The sequence below is a fragment of the Grammomys surdaster genome, unplaced genomic scaffold (genome assembly GCF_004785775.1).
Source record: "Grammomys surdaster isolate TR1022 unplaced genomic scaffold, NIH_TR_1.0 126271, whole genome shotgun sequence".
NCBI classification, from domain to species: domain Eukaryota; kingdom Metazoa; phylum Chordata; class Mammalia; order Rodentia; family Muridae; genus Grammomys; species Grammomys surdaster.
Window position 1 is genome coordinate 6225880 of NW_021621071.1, and position 20620 is coordinate 6246499.

Sequence of the window (20620 nt, forward strand, 5' to 3'; positions counted from 1 at the left end):
ATATGTCACTGAACTCGGTGTATAAAGAGAAAGCTAACATGGTCATTTGAGAAGAAAGAGAACTATGGAATCAAGCCCTTCTCCAGTCAAAGATTAAAAAAATGTCTCTCCCAGAAAATAGAACACAACATTAGTAACGATGTTTTTAAACGTAAAACCGTCATTATCCTAATTTAACAGTTTATGCAAAATTCAGATCTGAGCCAGAGAGATGGCTCAGGAAGTAAAGGTGTCAACTATGCAAGTCTTATGACCCAAGTTCAAGCCCCAGAACCTACAGAAGAAAGCTGGATATCGTGGTGGACATCCGTAATCCCAGGACTCCTTGGTTGAGGCAAGGGGTGGAGCTCACAGGCCAGCTAGCCTGGGGTACACTGCAGAAGCAGAAACAAGGCAGGTCTGCCTCAGCAAGGAGGGAGGGAAACACTGATCTCTGAGCATTGTCTTCTGACCTCCACTCGTGGGCCATGACATGAACTCACCCCCCCCAGCCCACCTCATCCATAAAAATAACTAAATTAAAAACCCAGGTTCAATGTTTGCATGCAATTTAATCCCGAGAATACATTTTCTTTAGTAATTTGTCCTAGAGGGGGAAAAAAAACCTGAAAGACAACAAAAAAAATTCTTTTTTTTTGTTTTTTGTTTTTTGTTTGTTTGTTTGTTTTTTTGTTTTTTTCGAGACAGGGTTTCTCTGTGTAGCCCTGGCTGTCCTGGAACTCACTCTGTAGACCAGGCTGGCCTCGAACTCAGAAATCCGCCTGCCTCTGCCTCCCAAGTGCTGGGATTATAGGTGTGCGCCACCACCGCCCGGCCAAGGAAAAATTTCATAGCCAATGATACGCTTAAATTCAGTCTATAAATGTATTAAAATAAAGGTGTTATTAGGGCAAATCCGTTTTTGGAATGCAAAGATGTAGTGAAAACAATTTACAACTGGCCAAGCACTTCTCCCTGTGTTGGTTATAAATGTACCCGGAAGCACACAGCTAAGTACAGTGACATCCTCACGAAACTCATTCCTCATGAGGTAGCACTGTGCTCACTCACCATTGAGCGGTGGCTCCAGACCATTGACCACGTGGTTCTTTCCTAACTTCCTCTCTCTTGCACAGTTAGGATTTTATAAAGCGTCTTAAGTTATTCTAAAGGTACAAGGCTCAGACTCAGAGTCGTAAAATCACCCAGCCTGCGAGTGTTTGAGGACGCGTGGTGATCGGCTGGTCCCCAGTCTATCAAATTTTATAGGTGAGAAAAAAAACCAAGCCTCGTGTAAGCGAGCGGGTATTTTTCTGATCAATTGCTTTTAATTCTCTATTTTAATGGCTTTCAAAGTGTGTTCGACAGAGCTCTCTACTCATTTGAACTCAGGCTGTTATGTTCATCTGTCTTTAAAATGCTAGGGGTAAAAATACACACCCCAGAATTAGAATATATCCATTCAGTGGAATAAGTATAGCATATTTACTTTTTTCTGAGCAATAGACTCTCTCTCTCTCTCTCTCTCTCTCTCTCTCTCTCTCTCTCTCTCTCTTTCTGGTGTGTGTGTGCATGTGTGTGTGTGTGTGTGTTATTTAACCAGGCAATGTCTAAGCCTCCAACCAGAGGATAGCCCGGCCACTCGTTACTGTTTCTTACTTGCTACAAACGGATAAAATGGAGACAAATATATATCATGACTTAGGATGCACTGCTGTGCAGATACGATCTTTATCCAAACCCAGAAAAAAACAAGAGCCCTCAAGGTAGGCATTGCTTTGCAGGCTGGAAAACCAAGACCAGGAAATTGAGCCATTCACCCAAGATACACAGTGAGTCAAGGGTAGAGAAGTGAACGCCCAGATACCCAGTGTCATGTGGTTGCTGCCTTTAAGGAACTCTTAATCTGCAAGAGGTGGAACACGCTTACCCATCTAACTCTGGGGAGTATAAGAAAAGCAACCTCGGTGATGCGGGACTTAGAAAGGAAGCAGGTAAAGACAGCAGCCAAGGTGTAAGGCAATACAAGGACAACCGAGGCACAGATAAATCGATACCCACCAGAATCACAGGATGAGGAAATGCCGGGTCTAGTTCTTTCCTAGAACCACTGTGCTGTGCCAACAGCTAGTAGTGAAAATGACAAAGGTGTCCCCCAGATGAGGGGACAGGGCAAGAGGAAAGGCATCAAGGGAAACAGAGCCATTGGCATGGAGCAGAGCGAAGCTGAAACAGTCCCTGCTTCTCTTGCATCAACAAAACACATACTCATTCTCTCACACACGGCTCTCCAACCTCACCGGCCTTACAGTTATCAAACACATGAAGCTCCCTAGCCTCAGAAACCACGTACCCCGCAGTGTCTCACTATGATATCACATTTCCTCTCACTTTCTTATACCTAGCTAACCACTGAGCCACACCTCTGTTTCTACCAATATGGTTCACTCAGGTCTGCAATCCCCACACCACCTTGAAGCAGGACCTGTGTGTCTTCCCTCATTGCGGTCACCTGACTTTCAAATTATACACTCCTATCGCCGTAAGCTATTCACTCCAGGAAAGCCGAGACCTTGTCTACTCTGTGTTGTTGTTTCACATCTGTCTGTCTGTCTGTCTGTCTGTCTGTCTGTTTATTGGTTCGTGACTGGCACATAACTCAGGGTCAGAACCTGGAGCTGGATAGGAAGTAGAAAAAAAAATCAAGAGGATGATGGTAGGATCAGATAGAGTCTTAAAAGTGAGACACAACCCAATCAAGGAGAGACAGTCAAGACAAGGAACAAGGCTAACCAGACCAACGAGGGTCCTCTCGGCCATGTAGATGTCTGAACCGAAGCAGCAGCAGAGGTAGCTAGCATTCAAGAGAGGATGCAAATCCTGGGGCCCGGATTGGTTCATTTGATGAGGGTTTGTGAGCTTAGGCCTGTGGTGTGAACTGTGAACTCTCACCCACTCAGGTGTACCAGAGGGAATGAATAACCCCTGCAAGGAAATTCACTCCACTTCAGATGTTAACCAGGGAAGGCAAAGATGCTTGCAGTAGAATTCTCCAGTCTACCATTAGAGCATGCTTGTTAAGGGTGGGTTTTACTGAAAAAGCTTAGGAACTGTGACCCTCCCTGCCCTCAAGGGCAGAGGGAGCAGGGGGCGGGGAGGGAAGCCCCACAAATATGTACATGGAGAAGACACACCAGGACTAGCTACAGAGAGGCAGATCAACTTTATTTGGGGGGTGATTCAAGGCTTATAGAATTTGGGGGGCAGGGGGTAGGAACATCCAAGATAGGTGATGGTCATTGGCTGAGGGCTTAGGGTCCTGGAATGCCTCATTAGCATGAGGAAGCATTTCAGGAGTCTCACCTGGTAGCTGAATGGGTTCTAATCGGGAGAAAGGAAGTCGAACTTGCAGGTAGGTAGAGGTATGAGGACTGGGGTTGAATTTCCCAGACGAGGTCGAGGTCAGAGAAGGGAAAGCCCTGCCAATGACAGGGAGGCCATTATTTGCCAGGCTCAGAAGGCTATCCGGTTAATGGTAGGTTTCAACCTTAACTAGCAGAGCCACAGAGACTAACAAGGAACATTCGGAAAACAGATAGTAAGTCATCCTACCTGAACAAAAACTACAGATATAAAACCTACACACGAAAACTCTAGCTACAAAAATCTACACATTAGAAACATGGCGGGCGCCGTGGGCTAGGGAGGCAGACGAATGTCAGGTCATAAGAGGTCATGATGGAGAGAACCCTGGGATGAAGTCTCCCAGAGAATGTGAGGACTAACCTTCCGTCGCTGGCGGCTGTCTGGCCCTGCAGATTCCCCTCCCGAACATAATTTGCCTCGATAAGGCTGAAACAGTGGAAACGCAAGACTCCAATAATCTCTACCTTACATTTCAAAAATAACACCCGTTTCTTGAAAAAAATGGAAATTCCTGGTAGCTATGCCTCTTAATTTCCCGCAATTGTGTGAAATCTAAAGGTCGCTTTAAATATAAAGTTCACCTTATCAACAGCATCTGGGAGTGGATACCGTGAGTCTATTTTAACTTCTCCCGTGGCTGTAGTAAGAAATGCACCAGCGTGGATGGCACCAGGGAGCTGCAATCTCACGAGCCCAGCGACACACCCGTTTCCTCTTGCTTATTCCAGGATGGAAGAAACTGAAACTTCTGCTTCCCCAGAGTCACTTGAGAATAGTGACAAACCAGCCTTGCTTCTATCTATACTTGACAGTTTGCAGACAGGTCGGTGACATGAGGGACAGAGAATGTGTGTCCATTCCGATGGAGAGGTGGCAGGTTTGAACTCCTGTGCTAAGATTACCACAAGAGGTGTCTGTAATATAATCTGAAATACTTATTTGGTCTTGGCCCTGAAGTTCTGGGCATAGTTCCTAAAACCTTTCTAACCTGATTGTAGGGGTGACAGGAGCCCCTCTCATTGTTCACAGGAAGCCCCTTCCTATCCTACTGTAGTTTATGTTAATGAAGTGATGAGGGTGGGTATTGCTTACAGAGGAACCGACTTGTGGTCAAGTTCAGCAATGCCCTCCGACCTCCAAGAAGGGGCAGGAGCCACAGGTTGATCCCGTCACCAATTATGCCTACAAAACAGGAGAGCTCTGAATAGGATTCAGAGATCCGGTGAGCACAACCATGTGCCCGAAAGCTGGTGTGTCTAATTGCTCCATCTAGATTCCACAGGGCAGTCTCTGAGCCGTGTCTTCTGTAATAACGTGGCATTGTGAGTGAGTGTTCTCTGAGTCCCTTGAGCCTTTCCTTCCAACACAAAATTGAGCCCATGGAGGGAGGGTCAGGAGGACACCGCCTCTCTCCCCCCTCCCCCCCAGACTCTGCACAGTGGTCAAATGTACACGCCTTGGTACAACAGTTTGGCATCAGCAACGAGGAAGCATGGGGAGGCTCAGTGAGTGCTTGAACTTGGGGGGCGGGGGATTGATGCTAAGGTACGTAGTTGTCAAGTTGGATTGAGTTTCAGGGCATTGTGGTACTGGGAAGGAACTGAGGTACTGCTTAGGCTGAGGACCCTGCACTTCTGACATTGGGATACAGTGAACATAGTGAATACAATACAGACTAATGAGAGCCCTGTCTTCTCTTGAGTATGCGGTACAGAGTCAGTTCCTATCGAGTGTTTGTCACTACTGGGGAAGGGCAGTCCTTCTGGACTGGTGTTGGGGAGGGGTGGGGTGGGGGGCTGGGATTCAGGATCCAAGCCTGCATGAGAAGCAATCCTTGATCGAACAGAGCAGAATGGGGAGTAGGGGAAAGTTAATCAGGATCTTCATCAGCTGGGTGGGGCAGCAGGCGGGACAGGGCGGTTTGTCTCCATCTGCCTTCTGAAATCAGTGCCTGGCCCAGAGCAGGAGCTTCAGGAGGCACTGTGTGCTGTGTGTGCGGCGTGTGCGTATGGCTCAGTACAATCGCGCTGACCACTGGGAACTGTTCCCTGTCCGGGCTCCCACCTCACAGGAAAAGGGTCCCCTACTTACTAAACTCTCCGTTCCTCCCTCTCTCATTTTCCTCGGGCAGTGCTCTGGTTCTACCGTGCGCAGGCCACACGTTCAATTAATTGCCTTTCTCTTCCCTGATCCACTTGACTCTGTAGCGGGCTCGTTTCTCTACCTGCATTCTTGCTGCCCTTCCCTGTCCTCAGTTTTCCCCCAAACTTTTAGTTTATTGTGGTAAGGGTTTTAATGTGAGATCTAACTGCTTAAAAATATTTTTATTGGCTTTAATTATTTTCATACAGTATATTTAGATCATACTTTCCCCTCCCCTGACTCCTAAATCCTGCCTACTTTCCTCATGTTCTCTATCTTTCAAAGAAAAATCAAAACAAAGACCGCCCCCCCAAACATGCACACACACACACACACACACACACACAAGATGCAGTCTGAAGTCTGTTTCGTGTTGGCTAACTTCTCCTGAGCATAGACTCTGCTCTGGGGTATAGCTTATAAATCCAGCGTTACTCCACTGGAGAAAACTGATTTCTCCCTTTCCCAGTGGATATCAGTGTCAAATAGCTTCTTGGTTAGGGGCAGGACTTTGTGCCTACTTTCCCGTCTCTGCTGGGATTTTGAGGGGTTTGAACGCGCTGCCACAGTCTGTATGTTCATGTGTGTTGCCCCTGCTGTAGCCAGACAAATGTTAAACATACACTACCCTGTGATTTGACTGTGGGTACAATGCTGGCCGCACCCAGCTCTGTAGCTGTTATCACCAGAGGAAAACGTCACAACTGTAGATTAATAACTCCCTGCTTCCCAGTCACTAGTATCATTTCACTGGGTCATCTGTGAACTGGGCTATCTCAAACACCTCACGCAACAGAGTATTTGCTTTCCTGTGACTGACCTGTTTCAAGGGACATGATACCCTCAAAGTTCCCCCGAGTTGCCCCATTACGGAATCTCCTTCTTTTTAAATTGTAAGTGATTTGTGTATTGTTTGTGTACACACATGTATGTGTGGGGGTGACACCGTGGCCATGCATGTGGAGCTCAAAGAACAATCTGCAGGTTGGAGTCAGTTCTTTCCCTCTGCCATGAAATTTCCAGATACCAAACTCAAGCCTGAGCTCTTCTGAATGCAGAGAGCGGTACAGTTGTGTGCACTGGTTAATAGCCCTCCGAGTTGCAACTTAGCCGGATATAAAATGATTCCCATCCCCATACTCTGAGGCGGGACCTTCTGTGGCCAAAGCCAGAGCTTCTGAGAACAGTTCCTAGCAGCCTCCTTCTCTTCCAGGATTCCCTTCAAAGTGCTGTTCTCTCTTGAATTTCCTCTCGCCCTCTAACCATTCTTCTTCCATCTTCTTGCCTATGACTGAAGTGGACTCCATCAGCATTTCTCTCCTCATCGGGCTCCCAGCATGCATTCTGTCTCTTTGCCTCAACAACAGCTTGTGTGGCCAGGTGTTGCAGATCTGTGTGCCTCTGCTCTTCATCTCCTGCTCCTGAACTTTCAGTTCAAGCTTCTAGCTTTCCTGAAGCACCCTCGGGGTATCTTAGGAGTGAGTGCCTCAAATTCAGCACAGTCACAGTCAGACTACACTTGTCTCTCAGGAGAAGTTTAACACCTTCCTTTCTTTCTCTCACCATATGCATTGCCTGGAAGGTCTGCTGGTCCTCACTCTGAAATGCCTTTTGGATACAGTATCCCTGTTTGCTGCATCCGTCACTATTACTGCCACCATAAGCTCCTCTACCACCATCACCAACGTTACCTCCTCCTCCACCACCACCACCTCCACCACCCGCCACCATCACTTAGCATCCCCAAAGACCTTTATCTGAACCAGCAGATGGCTATGAGGAGGACTGTTGGGAGTTAGACCAACTGATTTCTTTTTTAAATGGTTGGCTATATGCCTTGGGTCAGCTACATAATTCTTTAAGCCTCCATGGTCAGCCCAGGCAGCAGTGTTTTGACAAACATTGGCCACATACATCTATCTCCCGTTACACATTGTGTGCTGGTCTCTCTAGCCCAGCTGTGCGCTTGTTAAAGAGCATGCCCGGCACTGCCTTTGTTCCTTGGTGCCTAGCCCAGTGCCTGTGCCTCGGTGGCTCTTTGGTGAATCTCTTCCCTGTGAGCTAAATGCAATTAATATTTACAACCACTATAGACCGTGTCTTCAGTCCAGTAGTCTCCTTCCTGCCCACCTTTCACTCACCCTCCACATCCAACACGCATTCAACACTCACACGGTAACCGACATGGGAAAATTCGGTTACTTCCCCAGTATGAAATTCTACTTATGTCAGTCTTCCAGTTAAAAATAAAATTTAAAAAGGCTTCGTCTGACCACTTATTGCCTGTATTACAAAAACGTCTTTAGCATTTATTATTATTGTTGTTGTTATTATTATTATTATTATTATTATTATTATTAATTATCTGTAGAACTCTAACCCCAAGGCTACCTGTTCAAGTTGCAACCAACACTGTCTTAGCAGCGAACCTAAGACGCCCTGTTCTCAAGCCCTGGCTGCTGCAGTGCGGCCACCCTATTTCGAAGTCTTGCCCTTCTGATTCCCAGCCGATGATGTCATACTTGACTCTGTGTTGCATCTGTTTCCGTCAACGCATGCTCATTCCGTGGCAGCAGAGAAACCGCCTTATTAAGTCAGCACTGCGTTCAACTGTTGATTCACCACAGAGCCACCGAGGCTCAGGCACTGGGCTAGGCACCAAGGAACAAAGGCAGTGCTGGGCATGCTCTTTAACAAGCATACAGTTGGGCTAGAGAGACCAACACACAATGTGTAACAGGAAATAGATGTATATGGCCAATGATTGTCAAAACGCTGCTGCTGCCTGGGCTGACCCAGGAATTCTCATGTAATTACTCAATGGTGCTTTATTTTTTTTATCATCATCATCATCATCATCATCATCATCAAGCTTTTATTTTATGTATATTGGCTGTGTGTGTCTGTGTACCACTTGTGCACCTGCTGCCCCAGAGGCCAGAGGAGGGCGTCAGATCCCATGGAACTTGAATTAAGGGTGATTCAAGCTGCCATGTGGGTACTGGGAATCAAGCCCTTGTCCTCTGGAAAAAAGCAAAAAGCAGCCAGTGTTGTTAACTGCTGAGCCACCTCTCCAGTCCCAGTGATGCAGTATAAAAAAACTCCTTTTGTTTCTTCTGTATCATCGACCCGTCTTGAATCTCCTCAGGCAATGGATGCTCTTTCCCTCACACCACTTAAGTGACACTGGCCTACTGTAACTCCCAGGTATCTTCCGGGGAGTTTTTCTTATGATTTGTTTAGGGCTAGAGGAAGGAACTGACCATGTGAAATTTGCTAATTCCCAGAATGACATGCTCTGCAGGTGGACACTCCTGTATCTGCCAAACACACAGAACTGTGGAAACTACACCCTATTATTGATAAACGTGACCACGTATCTTCTGGGACACCCATCCCAGGATCTGGGGAAGCTCTGTCAATAACCATGAACAATGCTGGCTTTGTCACTTGCTCTGACCAATGGAACGTGTCAGAAGTGATGCTTCTTCTAATTCCAGAGCCGTGGTCTTCGTTCCATAAGTGAAGCTGCCATAATGCCTTGCTGTAAGGAAGATATTCTAGCTTTCTGAATGCTGAGGTCCAGCGCTCAGGAGAAAACTGAAGATCTTTATCAATAAATGAAGGAGACACGAGGATCATTATCAAACACCAATATCCATCTTGGACCACACACCTATCTGAGTTTGCTGCACGTGCGTCCCATCAGCTCCCACCACGAGAGCATGAGAGACACTGTCAACTGCAGTAAGCCCTGAGATTTCAGGCTCTTTGCTACGCAACAACATGCACCCAATATAGAGACCTTGCCAAGACACGCAAACGCAAGACTTTATTCCCAGAACTCTCGGGAGTGACCTGATTAGACTCCTGTGCTAGAGAGCTGGCCTGGGTAGCAACATGGAAAACGGCTTGGGGTGGCATAGCGGAGAGGTGACAGGCTATAGTAGACTATGACAGCTAAGAGAAAAAAAAAAAAAAAAACCCAGATCTGATCCAAGAGTCACACAGAGGGATAGCCACAGGATGCTGAAGACAGAGAATAAAGAAAACTAACTAACAGCCACTTAGTCGGTTCTGGGCTAGAGGGTCAAATGGATGGTGTTGCCATTCGCTGAGAGAGGAGAGGAAGAGAAGGGTTGAAGTGACTGAGGAGCACCCAACAGTAAAGGTTGAACATTAACTTAGTGTAAGCACTCTCAGAGGGCCGGCAAGGGTTCGGATCCACGGGGTCATCTCGCTATGGTGAGGACGGGGGGAGCGAGCTTCTAAGGCAGGCGAGGTTTTGATGGTGTCAACACATATCAATATTTTTTTCCAATAATTTAGTGTTTATTTACTTTACATCCCGATTGCAGCCCCTTCCCTCTTCTCCTCTCAGTCCCGCCCTTACAAACCCTCCCCTCCCCATTACCACCTCCCCTTCTCTGAGGAGACCCCTTGGGTACCACCCCACACCGGACACATTTTGATATTTCATCAGAGTAGAAAAGACAGAAGTTAAGAACTGAAGAAGCTTGAATGCTGACAGATCTGCACCGCTTAGCTTGTGTAAGTCTTAGAGCACACTGACAGTGTACAATGTTCCTCAGCAAAGTCACCGCCATTTGTAATGTATACATAAGTATAGGGTACAGATCTTCCTCCCCCTCTTTCCCCTCCCTCCCGCTCCTTCCCTCTCTCCTTCCTTTCCTCCTTCCTCTTCCCTCTCCTTCCCTCCTTCTCCCTCTCTCCCTCCATCCCTCCTTCTTTCCTTCCCTCTCTCCCTCCCTCCCTGCATCTTTCCCTCCCTTCCTCCCTCCTTCCTTCCCTCCCTCCCTCTCCCCTCATGTTTGCCCCATATGTTCTGTATATGGCTCCTATCTTTTTAATGCTGGAAGGAATGGAGGTTACAGGCTACAAAGAACTTGAGGTTATCCCTAAGTGGCCCGTTCCTCCAAGTGGGCACAAACTACGATATACCCATGTAGCAAATCACACAAGCAACCAACATTAACACGCGCCCATGAATATCGGTTTACCTTTGATGTTGGTTAAAATAGCAAGTGAATGGCTGGGAACCGATCTCGTCTTTCCAGTACTGTTGCCAGTTCATGACACTCTCCGAGTTCTTCTGGTTCTCTCTCTTACAGGGCGGGATATAGGAGCACTGGCCAAACAGAACACAGAGAGGACACCTGTTATTCTACAGGGTATTCAAAGGGAGTCCTTCTACTCCTCAAATACTTTGTTTGATTATAGTTCGTGGCTTGGGAGAGATGAGGCGACCATAGTCAGGGTTAGCATGGGAAACCCATCTCAGTGGCCACGAATGGCCAGTGTACCTACTACGCATCGTGGTTTTTCCTGTCACACCCAACCCATCATTTCGTTATCAAGACAGGAAAAGGTTCTCAACAGTGCCCAAGACAATCTTCCTGTGAGCAAATCATCACAAAACCATCTGAAAGTGTCCAAACCACCTTTGGCTAGGACCGTGCATGGGGTTCCATAGTTATTCTTTCTTCTACAGAGACGGCCATCTCACAGATAACAGATCTAGTTTTGACATAATCTTCAGATATAGCGAAATTGACACTGCTTGACTATATTTTAAATTTTCCAATTTGAAACAATGGCTACAAGCAAACAAAAAAACAAACAAACAAACAAACAAACCCAATCTAGGAATAACACCATTCTCAGTCACTAAGAAATAAGGAAACATTTTATAAACAGTGAATTACAAGGTTATAGCAAATTAAGAATGTAATACACTTTGTCTTTGTAGGGACCTGTCAGTCAACATAGGAGGCAACACAGGGCAGGGATCATTTGCATTCCCAATTCCCATCTGTGAGCCTTTGTATTTTCTTCTACTTTTAACGAACGAGGAGCTCCCGGCTGCTCTTGGGATACTACTTTAAGATTTCACGTAGTTTTTATTTCCCGCATTCTCTTGAACAATGCCATCAGTGGAGATTCCTCTCAAGTATATAAGCAATGGACTTTGCTAATGGGTGGCCTGCCTAGCCAGTAGCTGACAAAGTCGTTCCCTCGAATGGACTTTATCAAGCGATACAGATCCAGCAACACTGAGAAATCGCTCTTAGCTCCAGATGTTAGGAGGAGATACTCAGCATCTCAAGCCGCTTTCTCTGTGTTAGCTGCTTTTGACGGTGAACACTGCAGCTTCTCCCTACTGTTAATAACAGGCCAGACATTCTAGCAAAGACCTAAGGGGCCTGAACCTGTATACTTCTCACATGTACACACACCCACCCATAGTTATCTACACTTTACAGATAAGAACACTGCCGTTCCTCTTAGCTCTGCAACTAGACCCCAGAGATTCCATCATAGGCTCCTCTGCGAGGTGTTTGCCAAGGTGTCTGACATTAAGGAACAGAAAAGAGAACACCGCTTTGATTGTGTGATGGGACTCGCAGATTCATTCATTCTCATATTCGCTTATTTATTTGCTCTCGTCTATAGTGTGCCTGTGTGTGCAGGTGCATGTATGTACACGGGTGTGGAAGTCAGAGGACAGTCTCAGTGTCCTTCATCCGGGCATCTTCCATGGTTTGTTTGAGAGAGTTACACATTGGTTTGGAACTTTGTCAAATAGCCTATGTCAGCTGACCAGTGATCTCTAGGGGTCCATCTGTCTTCATCTCCTATCTCACACTATCACTGGGGTTACAAAAGCATCCTGTTGGGTCCAGATTTCCACACGGGTTCTGGAGATCCGAACTCATGACCTCATTCTTGTAAGGCAGGTGCTTTGCTGACTGAAACATCTTCCCAGCACTGCACCCTCCTCCCTCTGTCTTTTTGAAACGGGATCTTACTACGGAGCTCTGGTTGGCCTGGAACTTGCTCCAAAGCTTAGGCTGGCATTGAACTCGGCACATTCCTCTGAGTGCTAGGGTTCCAGGTGTATGCCATCAAACCTGGCTCGACTGTCTTATTTGCAGCACATAATTTCACAACACTTTCTGCTGAAGTTCAAAACTTTGACCATGATGCGCAAGGCGCTTCAGTCTAACCCCAGCCTGCCCATCCTCATGGAATCCTGGGAGAGAGCCAAGCAGGAGCACTCACTCCTTAAATCTGTCACATGTCTCCACCCAGCACAGGCTGCTTGCCTCCGGTTAGTGCTCTCTGTCCTGGGTCAACTTTGTTAGTGTCACCATCTGTAGGAGTCTTTTCATTCCATATCCAACACCCCTCCCTGTGTTGACCCAGGAGTCGAACCTGTGAACTCACAGCTAAAATCATACAGTAGCACCCTTGTCTGCTTACGTCAGGCTCCCTCTCTGGCTGGAGAGTTGAGAACAAAAGCTCTTATATTTTTCTGTGTCTAGGTCTTAGCAATACATGGTCCTAGCAATGGTTTCTGCATATTGACCGGATGGGTCTATAACACACAAAGATAGGCGTTACTCAAGTTAACGAAGCTACTTTCCTAAGTTAAACATTTTTAAATTTTGTGAATGCAAATCCGTTTCAAATTGTAGTAGATTTCATCATTCCCCACCATCCACAATAAATTCGTGTTACATAAAATAGGATTTTAACCACTGACTAGCTGAATACTAATTGCATGTGCACACGGCTTCCCCTTCTATGTCTACGGGAACAGTACACTTTTGTGGAAGTGTCTGGATTCTGAGGTTTTCCTAAAGCTGCAGTTGAGCTTAGAAGCCACAGGTACCAGTACACAGGGCTTCAGTCTTATGATTTACTTGGTGTTTAGTCTGGAGTAAATTTGCTTTTTCTGGGTATCCTTTTTTTCCCCTTCTAGTCTGTATAACCTCCAAAATAATTTTTAGCTCCTGCTTCTGACTCTGCTTTTGGAGGCACATCAAGAAACAACCCAGCCAGAAGCTGACTGCAAACACTGTTACAGCGTTTTTTTGTTTTTTGTTTTTACCCAGAAGCAATCCTGCCACTTTAGAGATGGTGGGCAAACTTAAATGAGCTACCATTGCTGCTGGCAAAAAGGACCAGAGTGGCCAGTCCTGCCCTGAAACTGGTACTCTCTCTACGTTAGCAAATATTTGCAAGAAGACCACGACAGCTCCACTTCCCACTTCATAAACTATGTGAGATACTCCCTTCTTCCTGCCTACAGTCAAAGTGAGATTAGGTGCCAACTTACTGTGCCTGTTCAAGGAAGGAGAAAGTTCCAGTCTTGGAGGCAGAATCAGTGAGGTACGAGCATCTAAGAACTCATCAGGATTCTTTCAGCAACGGGCACCACTGACACAAGGGGCACACCAAACATTCCAGGAGACTACCAAATGTCGCCGAAACATACTTAAGACATCCCCCACTTAACTCGGTTTGAATCCTTTGCTACTCAGCTTTTGGATGGAAATAAGTTTAAAAGCTCTCTCTCTCTACCAGATGGCAACTTCAGGATTTAATTGAGGAAACCACAGCCATGTTTCTGGAGACATCAAGGAAAAAAACATTCATCGAGTTTCATAGTCGGCAAGCTGTGCTTTCATATGGGATGAAGAAAGTGCCTGGCTGGGCGGAGCTTCCGGCACAACGGATGGATTCCGAATGCAAATTACACTCTTCTCATATCAAGAGAAGTAACCCTGAGGTACTTTTCCCCACATAGACTCTGTTTTTCCCATAGGTTAAATAATGAGTCTTTAACACTGTAGCAAGTTGGTAAAGTCAATATCGCCATGAAAGGAAGGATAACGTTAAAGGGCTATCCTCGGGTTCTTAAAAAATCATTATTTGTTTCCTTTTCTCACGTCTTGACTGCCCAGGTCATTTATTTCTAAATGTTTTCTGAAGCCCGTCTCAGGTCCCTCCTAGAGTCTTCCTCAGTTCTATGTGGAAGATCATTATAGATGAGTAGAAATGTAAACTCCATTAGAAAGCAGCGTTCTCGAAGAGGATAAAAGAAAAGCTGTCACGCAAACTCCCTTGTCTCTCCATCGCTCAGGCCGGAGGGTTTGCCCAAAACTTTAGAGCTCTGGCCTGAATATCTCTTTGGGGAGAGATCTTAAGTACAAATCCACAGCTCAGCACCATGGTCGTCACGGACAGCACCACTGGCCAATGTCAGGGTCTAATTAATCGGAGTGAGCAAGCTTCATCACCTCCCCTCCAACATACAGTGGGAGGCTGGGGGGCAGTGAGTGGCTCAGCAGATCAAAGGGCTTGCTGTGAAGCCTGATGACCCCAGTTCGATCCCCAGACCCACATAAAGGCGGAACAAGAGATCCAACTCCAAAGCGTTATCCTCTGACCTAGCAGGACATAGCATATGCATGTCTATGCTACCCCTGGGCATAAATAATGTTTTAAAAATTAAAAAGAACAGGGAAGTGAGATGGAGAGGTTGAAATTGTTCGAGATCACAGCGGTCCATGGGGTGTCCTTCGTACAAACTGTGGAGTTGATGGTTTTGGTTTGAGACCAGGTCTTATTCTGGAGTAGAACGCCCTAGCTATGACTGGTGATAAACTTACTATAAAGTTAAAGATATCCTTGACCTTCTCAGGCTCCCATTTCTGCTTCCCAAGTGCTGGCTGACAGGAGTGTGTCTCCACACCTATTTCACATAGTATTAGCCCTGCCCCATACTTCCTTCTTGTCCAGATGCCCAGTTCTCCCTATTCCGAACTTCCCAAGCTTCCTGCTTTGGAACTAAGGACATGTCCTGCTTCTTGAGCCCTCTCTTGGAAAACCAAGGTCACGTCTCTGGAATCAGTGTGCTCCTCCCAAGGACTGGCAAGGAGGCAGTGTGCTGGCGAGGAGGCAGTATCCCTGTGACCCTGCTCCATCCTCAGAGAAATGCATTTCTAAGTCTTCCTCCTGCTCTGACTGACGTAGGATCAGTTTCTGGCAGCATGGCTCTAATGTCACTTAGGGGAATGGTTAGACACAATGCCTCCTATCAGACAATAACCATCCCCTTAGAGAAAGTTCTTCCTAGGGTCCTGACATGTTTGGTTTCTCACCTTCAAAGGCAACTTCTCATTCACATTCTCACCCACGGACCCTCATTGGGATCCTTGTTCCTGCCACCTGCCATAGGAGGAGACTCCCTCTCTTTAAAAAGGTAGAAAACTGGGGCTGGTGAGATGGCTCAGTAGTTAGGAACACTGACTGCTCTTCCAGAGGTTCTGAGTTCAAATTCCAGCACCCACATGGTGGCTCACAACCATCTGTAATGAGATCTGATGCCCTCTTATGGGGTGTCTGAAGGTAGCTACAGTGTACTTACATATAATAAATAAATAAAAACCTTTGTGCCAGAGTGAGCGGGTCCAGAGAGAAAAAGAAGGAGGAGGGAAGGGAAAAAGAAAAAAGGGAGAAAACTCTACTCCAAAAGTTCCCAAAAGCAGTGACAGTGTATCCAGAAAGTGTAGGAAAAATGGTGTCAGCAGGAAAAGAGGTCAAGATGAACTGATGGCAACTCCAGGACGGAGGGAACTGATGTGGTGGGGCTTGTGGTGTATGTGGTGATGGGGCGGGGCTTGCAGAAGATATGGGGAGTCTTCTCTTCAGGACAAGCCTACAACCCTCACAAGCCTCAAGGTGAGTTTGGTTTTTGGTGAGACTGGTTCCTCCAGCAGATGAGTCAGCAATAAGGAGGAACCCCATTCTGTCACTCTGTGTGACTTGGAGGGCAGTGGGTGACCTTCCAAACTGATGACAGGGAACCTATTTGCTTGAAAATCAACTCCTTTGGGGCTTTAAGAATGGTACCCGACCATAAGAAGGGAGCCTGAGTTGACTTTCTATGGGTTTGTACTGTAAAGACGGCCGTGGAAGGCAGTTGTGCAGAGTGGTAGCTGGTCGTGAGGAGGGGACGGATCCAGTTGGAAAGTACATGTGGCATGAGGCTTGGCTCATATAGTAAATTGCTGACGGAAAGGTAGCCTAGCTCTAGACCCTGAAGTTTTGATAGCTCAGGGGTAGACCAACTTCTGCAGCCACCGCTACAGTCCACCGCTAAAGAGCCTGGAACCTCTCAAGCTCCAGTCTGCTACCCAACAGAGGCTTTGACCTCCGGTTGGGTAATTAACACCTAAGAAATCTTCAAAGCACAAAGACAGGTTGCCAGTCTCTACGGCTCTAGGTGCTGTGCTTGCTTCTGGTACTCAACACACTGGGCAACACTTACCAACTGGATCATTAGCCGCTCTGGGGAGTCGCCCAGGAGCCTGGCCCAAGAAGCGGCTGCAAAGCTAAGTGTAGCCAACAGAGCGCCCACCCCCCACTTTGCATGAACGTACAGAAAACTATTATTACAGTGAAATCAGATATGAAAGAGGACGACTCAGGCTCCGCATCAACAAGCCATAGGAACGACGTGAGTCCACAAGAGCACGTGACCGAGTGTAGCAGGCAGTCTCCAGAGTGAGAATCCAGAACAAAGCTGCTCCAACACTTCACCTTGGCTTTTTTACCCCTCCCCCATTTTTCGTTTTACTTTCACTAGTATTTTTACTTCATATTAAGATTATGTGCCTTTTAAATTCCCCTTCAAACATTTATTTAATTTTTGTTTGCCTATTTTTATTATAAAGTATTATCTTGTTTGCCTTACACTTATCCCTCCGTCATTTTTGTTGTTCCTTTTGTTGTTGTTGTTGTTGTTTGTTTTTTGCTTTTCTCTTGTTTTTCGAGACAGGGTTTCTCTGCATAGCCCTGGCTGTCCTGGAACTCACCCTGTAGACCAGGCTGGCCTTGAACTCAGAAATCCGCCTGCCTCTGACTCTCAAGTGCTGGGATTAAAGGTGTACACCACCACTGCCCAGCTTGTTGTCCCTATTAAAAAATTAATAATAATAACACACCACGTTTTAATACTCTTTAGAATTAGAAAAAATGATTCTCTGAGATTTTATACTTGCACACTGTGTATCTTGGATCACAAGTCCCCTTTCCAATCCTCCCACAACCCCAACACTCTCCCTCCCAGCTTCAGGTCCTCTTCTCCTTTTTTATTTAATTTTTATGTTTAATTGTGTATACGTGTGCCCAAGTGTGGGCATGCGCATGTGAGTGCAGGTACCCATGGAGGCCAGCAGAGGGCACTGGATCTCCGGGAGCTGGGACTACAGGAGGTTGTGAGCCTCCCAGTGTGGATTCTGGGGACCAAACTCTAGCCCTCTGTAGAAGCAACAAGTGCTGTTAATTGCTAAGTCAGCAGTCTAGCTGCTGCTGCTGCTGCTCCTCTTCCTCCTCCTCCTCCTCCTCTTCCTCATCTTAGGGTTTGCTATTGCTGTGAAGAAACACCACAACCACAATAACTCTTATAAAGAAAAGCATTTAATTGGGGCTGGCTTACAGTTGCAGAGGTTCAGTCCATTATCATCATGGCACCAAGCATGGCTGCACACAGGCAGACGTGATGCTGGAGAAGGAGCTGAGGGTTCTATATCTTGATCCATAGGCAGCATCAGGAGATTGTGTTCCACACTGGGCATAGCTTGAGTATAAGAGACCTCAAATCGTACCCCAGCCAGGCGGTGGTGGCACACGCCTTTAATCCCAGCACTTGGGAGGCAGAGGCAGGCGGATTTCTGAGTTCGAGGCCAGCCTGGTCTACAGAGTGAGTTCCAGGATAGCCAGGACTACACAGAGAAACCCTGTCTTGAAAAAAAAAAAAACAACAACCAATCAAACAAACAAACAAAAAAAGCGTACCCCACAGTGACATACTCTCTCCAACAAGGCTACACCCCCTGATGGTGCCACTCCCTATTGGGCCAAGCATTCAAACACATGAGTCTCTGGGGGACCACACCTATTCAAACCATCACCTTCTTCTTCCTCCTCTTCTCCTTTATAATCACTGAGTCCAACGAGTGCTGCCTGCACACCCACAGACATGGGGCCATCCACAAGACCATGGAAAACCTAAGAGTAGCCACACTCCCAAAGAAAAATTATCATGGTCCCCAGAGGCCACCAATTATCAATAGCTCTTCAGTTAGGGATGGCGCTCCATGAACCCCCGCCCTCGTCCAGGCTAGAATGCTGACTGGCTTGATTTTGTGCTTTTCTTAGATATAGTCACAGCTGGTGTAAGTTCCTGAGTGCGACGGCGTTTCTCAGTGTGCCTCCCCATCTTCTAACTTGTATGTTACTTCTGTCACCTCTTGCACTGTCTTCTCCAAGCCTCAAGGGAGACTCAAGGGAGCCTGAGGCAGACGTCTCATTTAAGGCTGCGCACACAACAGCTGTTATTCTCAGCACTTTTTTTTCCCCCTTTGGTTTTTCGAGACAGGGTTTCTCTGTAGCCATGGTTGTCCTGGAACTCACTCTGTAGACCACGCTGACCTCGAACTCAGAAATCCACCTGCCTCTGCCTCCCAAGTGCTGGGATTAAAGGCGGGCGCCACCACTGCCCGGCTATTCTCAGCACTTTTACCAGTTATGTGTCTCACCAATCATTTCTGCCCATGGCAAGGAGAAGCTTCTCTGACCATGATGGGAAGCAGAACTAAGTCTATAGGTAAAAATACAAACACCCAGGGGACAGTTTTCAGCAAAACATCAGTAGCAGATTCCAAGGCAGGGCACACGACCTTCCCAGATACGGACTTCAACCAGGTTTATAGTATCATTCCGGTCTGCGGATGGAGCTTCAAATCTAAATTTTAAAAAAAGCCAACGTGTTCCCTTCTGCAACAGTTATCCACTATTAGGCCAATAGGCACACCTTGTCTGGCACATCTGCACTGTAGTATGCAGTGTCCGCTGCTGGAAAAGTCCACTGAGTCAAGAAAACAGACAAAGGTTGAGAAGGATGTAGGGGGAGTGGAGAGGGCTCCAGAAGCACCTCCTCCATGCTGGCAGAAACACAGAGACTGCAGCCACTAGGAAATGTACACTACGTACGTCAGTGTGGTGGCTTCTCAAGATAGTACCAATAGGGTCAAGGTGACATGACAGCTCAGCAGGTGAAGGTGCAAGTGTAACCAGACTCTGACCCCCAGAACCCACGTAAAGGTGGAAGAAAGAAGCGACTTCACAAATTTGTTCTCTGACCTCCACACACTGTGCCGTGCACATAATAAAAATAAATACACAGAACAATTTATACCCACTCCAAACAGGAGCACGGTATGATGCAGCTACACAACTTACAACCTAAGTTAACACGCCTCAGAGATACTTGTGTATTGTTGCACTATTCAGGGTATCCATGACTGAAAGCAAGCTTAGGTATCCATCAAAAAAATGGATGATTGCAGTACATATAAATAATAGAATTTATTCATCCTTATACAGGAAAAAGGCCAGAACTGAAGATCAGGGTGTTAAGTGCAATAAGCCACACTGAGAAAGATGAATACCATATCTTATTTTAGTATGTGGACTCTTGAGAGAAGTATGTGTATGTATGTACATGTGCATGAGTGTGTACATGCCTATGTGTGTGAATGTATATATGTGTATACACATGTACATACACGTATCTGCAAGTATATGTGTGTACATGTGTGCATGTGTGTGTGCATGTGCATTCATGTGTGTGTGTATGTGTGTATATGAATTTGTGAGTGTACATGTGCACTACATGCATGTATGCATGTGTGCATGTGTATGTATGTATGTTTGTATACATGTATATGTGTGTACATGTGTATGTAGGTGTGCATGTGCATTGCATGTGTGTGTGGGCATATGTGTACATGCAAGTGTGTACATGTGTATGCATGTGTGTGTGCATGTGTGTGTGTATGTATGTGCATGTGTGTGCATATATGAGTTAATGTGCATGTGTGTGTGTAGTAGGTCATGAAAGTAGAAAAGGCACAGTGAGAGGAGTGGTAGGGGTCTTAAGGACCAAGGAGGAGAAAAAGAGGGAGTAATGGAGAATATATGAATATATGATGTGAAATCAAGACATGGGTCTACTTGGGGTGGGGACCAGGAAGAGTTGTGAGGGAGATGGGGGATGGTGGTGCAGAGGGGACAAATCAGAACACAGTGACATATTATGTATAAAAATGACATAATGAAACACATCCCTCGCTGGGCGGTGGTGGCGCACACCTTTAATCCCAGCACTTGGGAGGCAGAGGCAGGCGGATTTCTGAGT

The 20620-nt window shown here is 46.4% G+C and overlaps 1 protein-coding gene across 1 annotated transcript in view; it reads right to left on the reverse strand.

Annotated features, from left to right (window-relative positions):
* Window positions 1-20620, reverse strand: part of Kcnmb4 (potassium calcium-activated channel subfamily M regulatory beta subunit 4) — a 57708-nt gene that overhangs the window by 20022 nt on the left and 17066 nt on the right. Inside the window, exon 2 of the mRNA XM_028759109.1 lies at window positions 10569-10696. Within this exon, the coding sequence (XP_028614942.1) occupies window positions 10569-10696 (128 nt within the window). The remainder of the gene's footprint in view (window positions 1-10568; window positions 10697-20620) is intronic.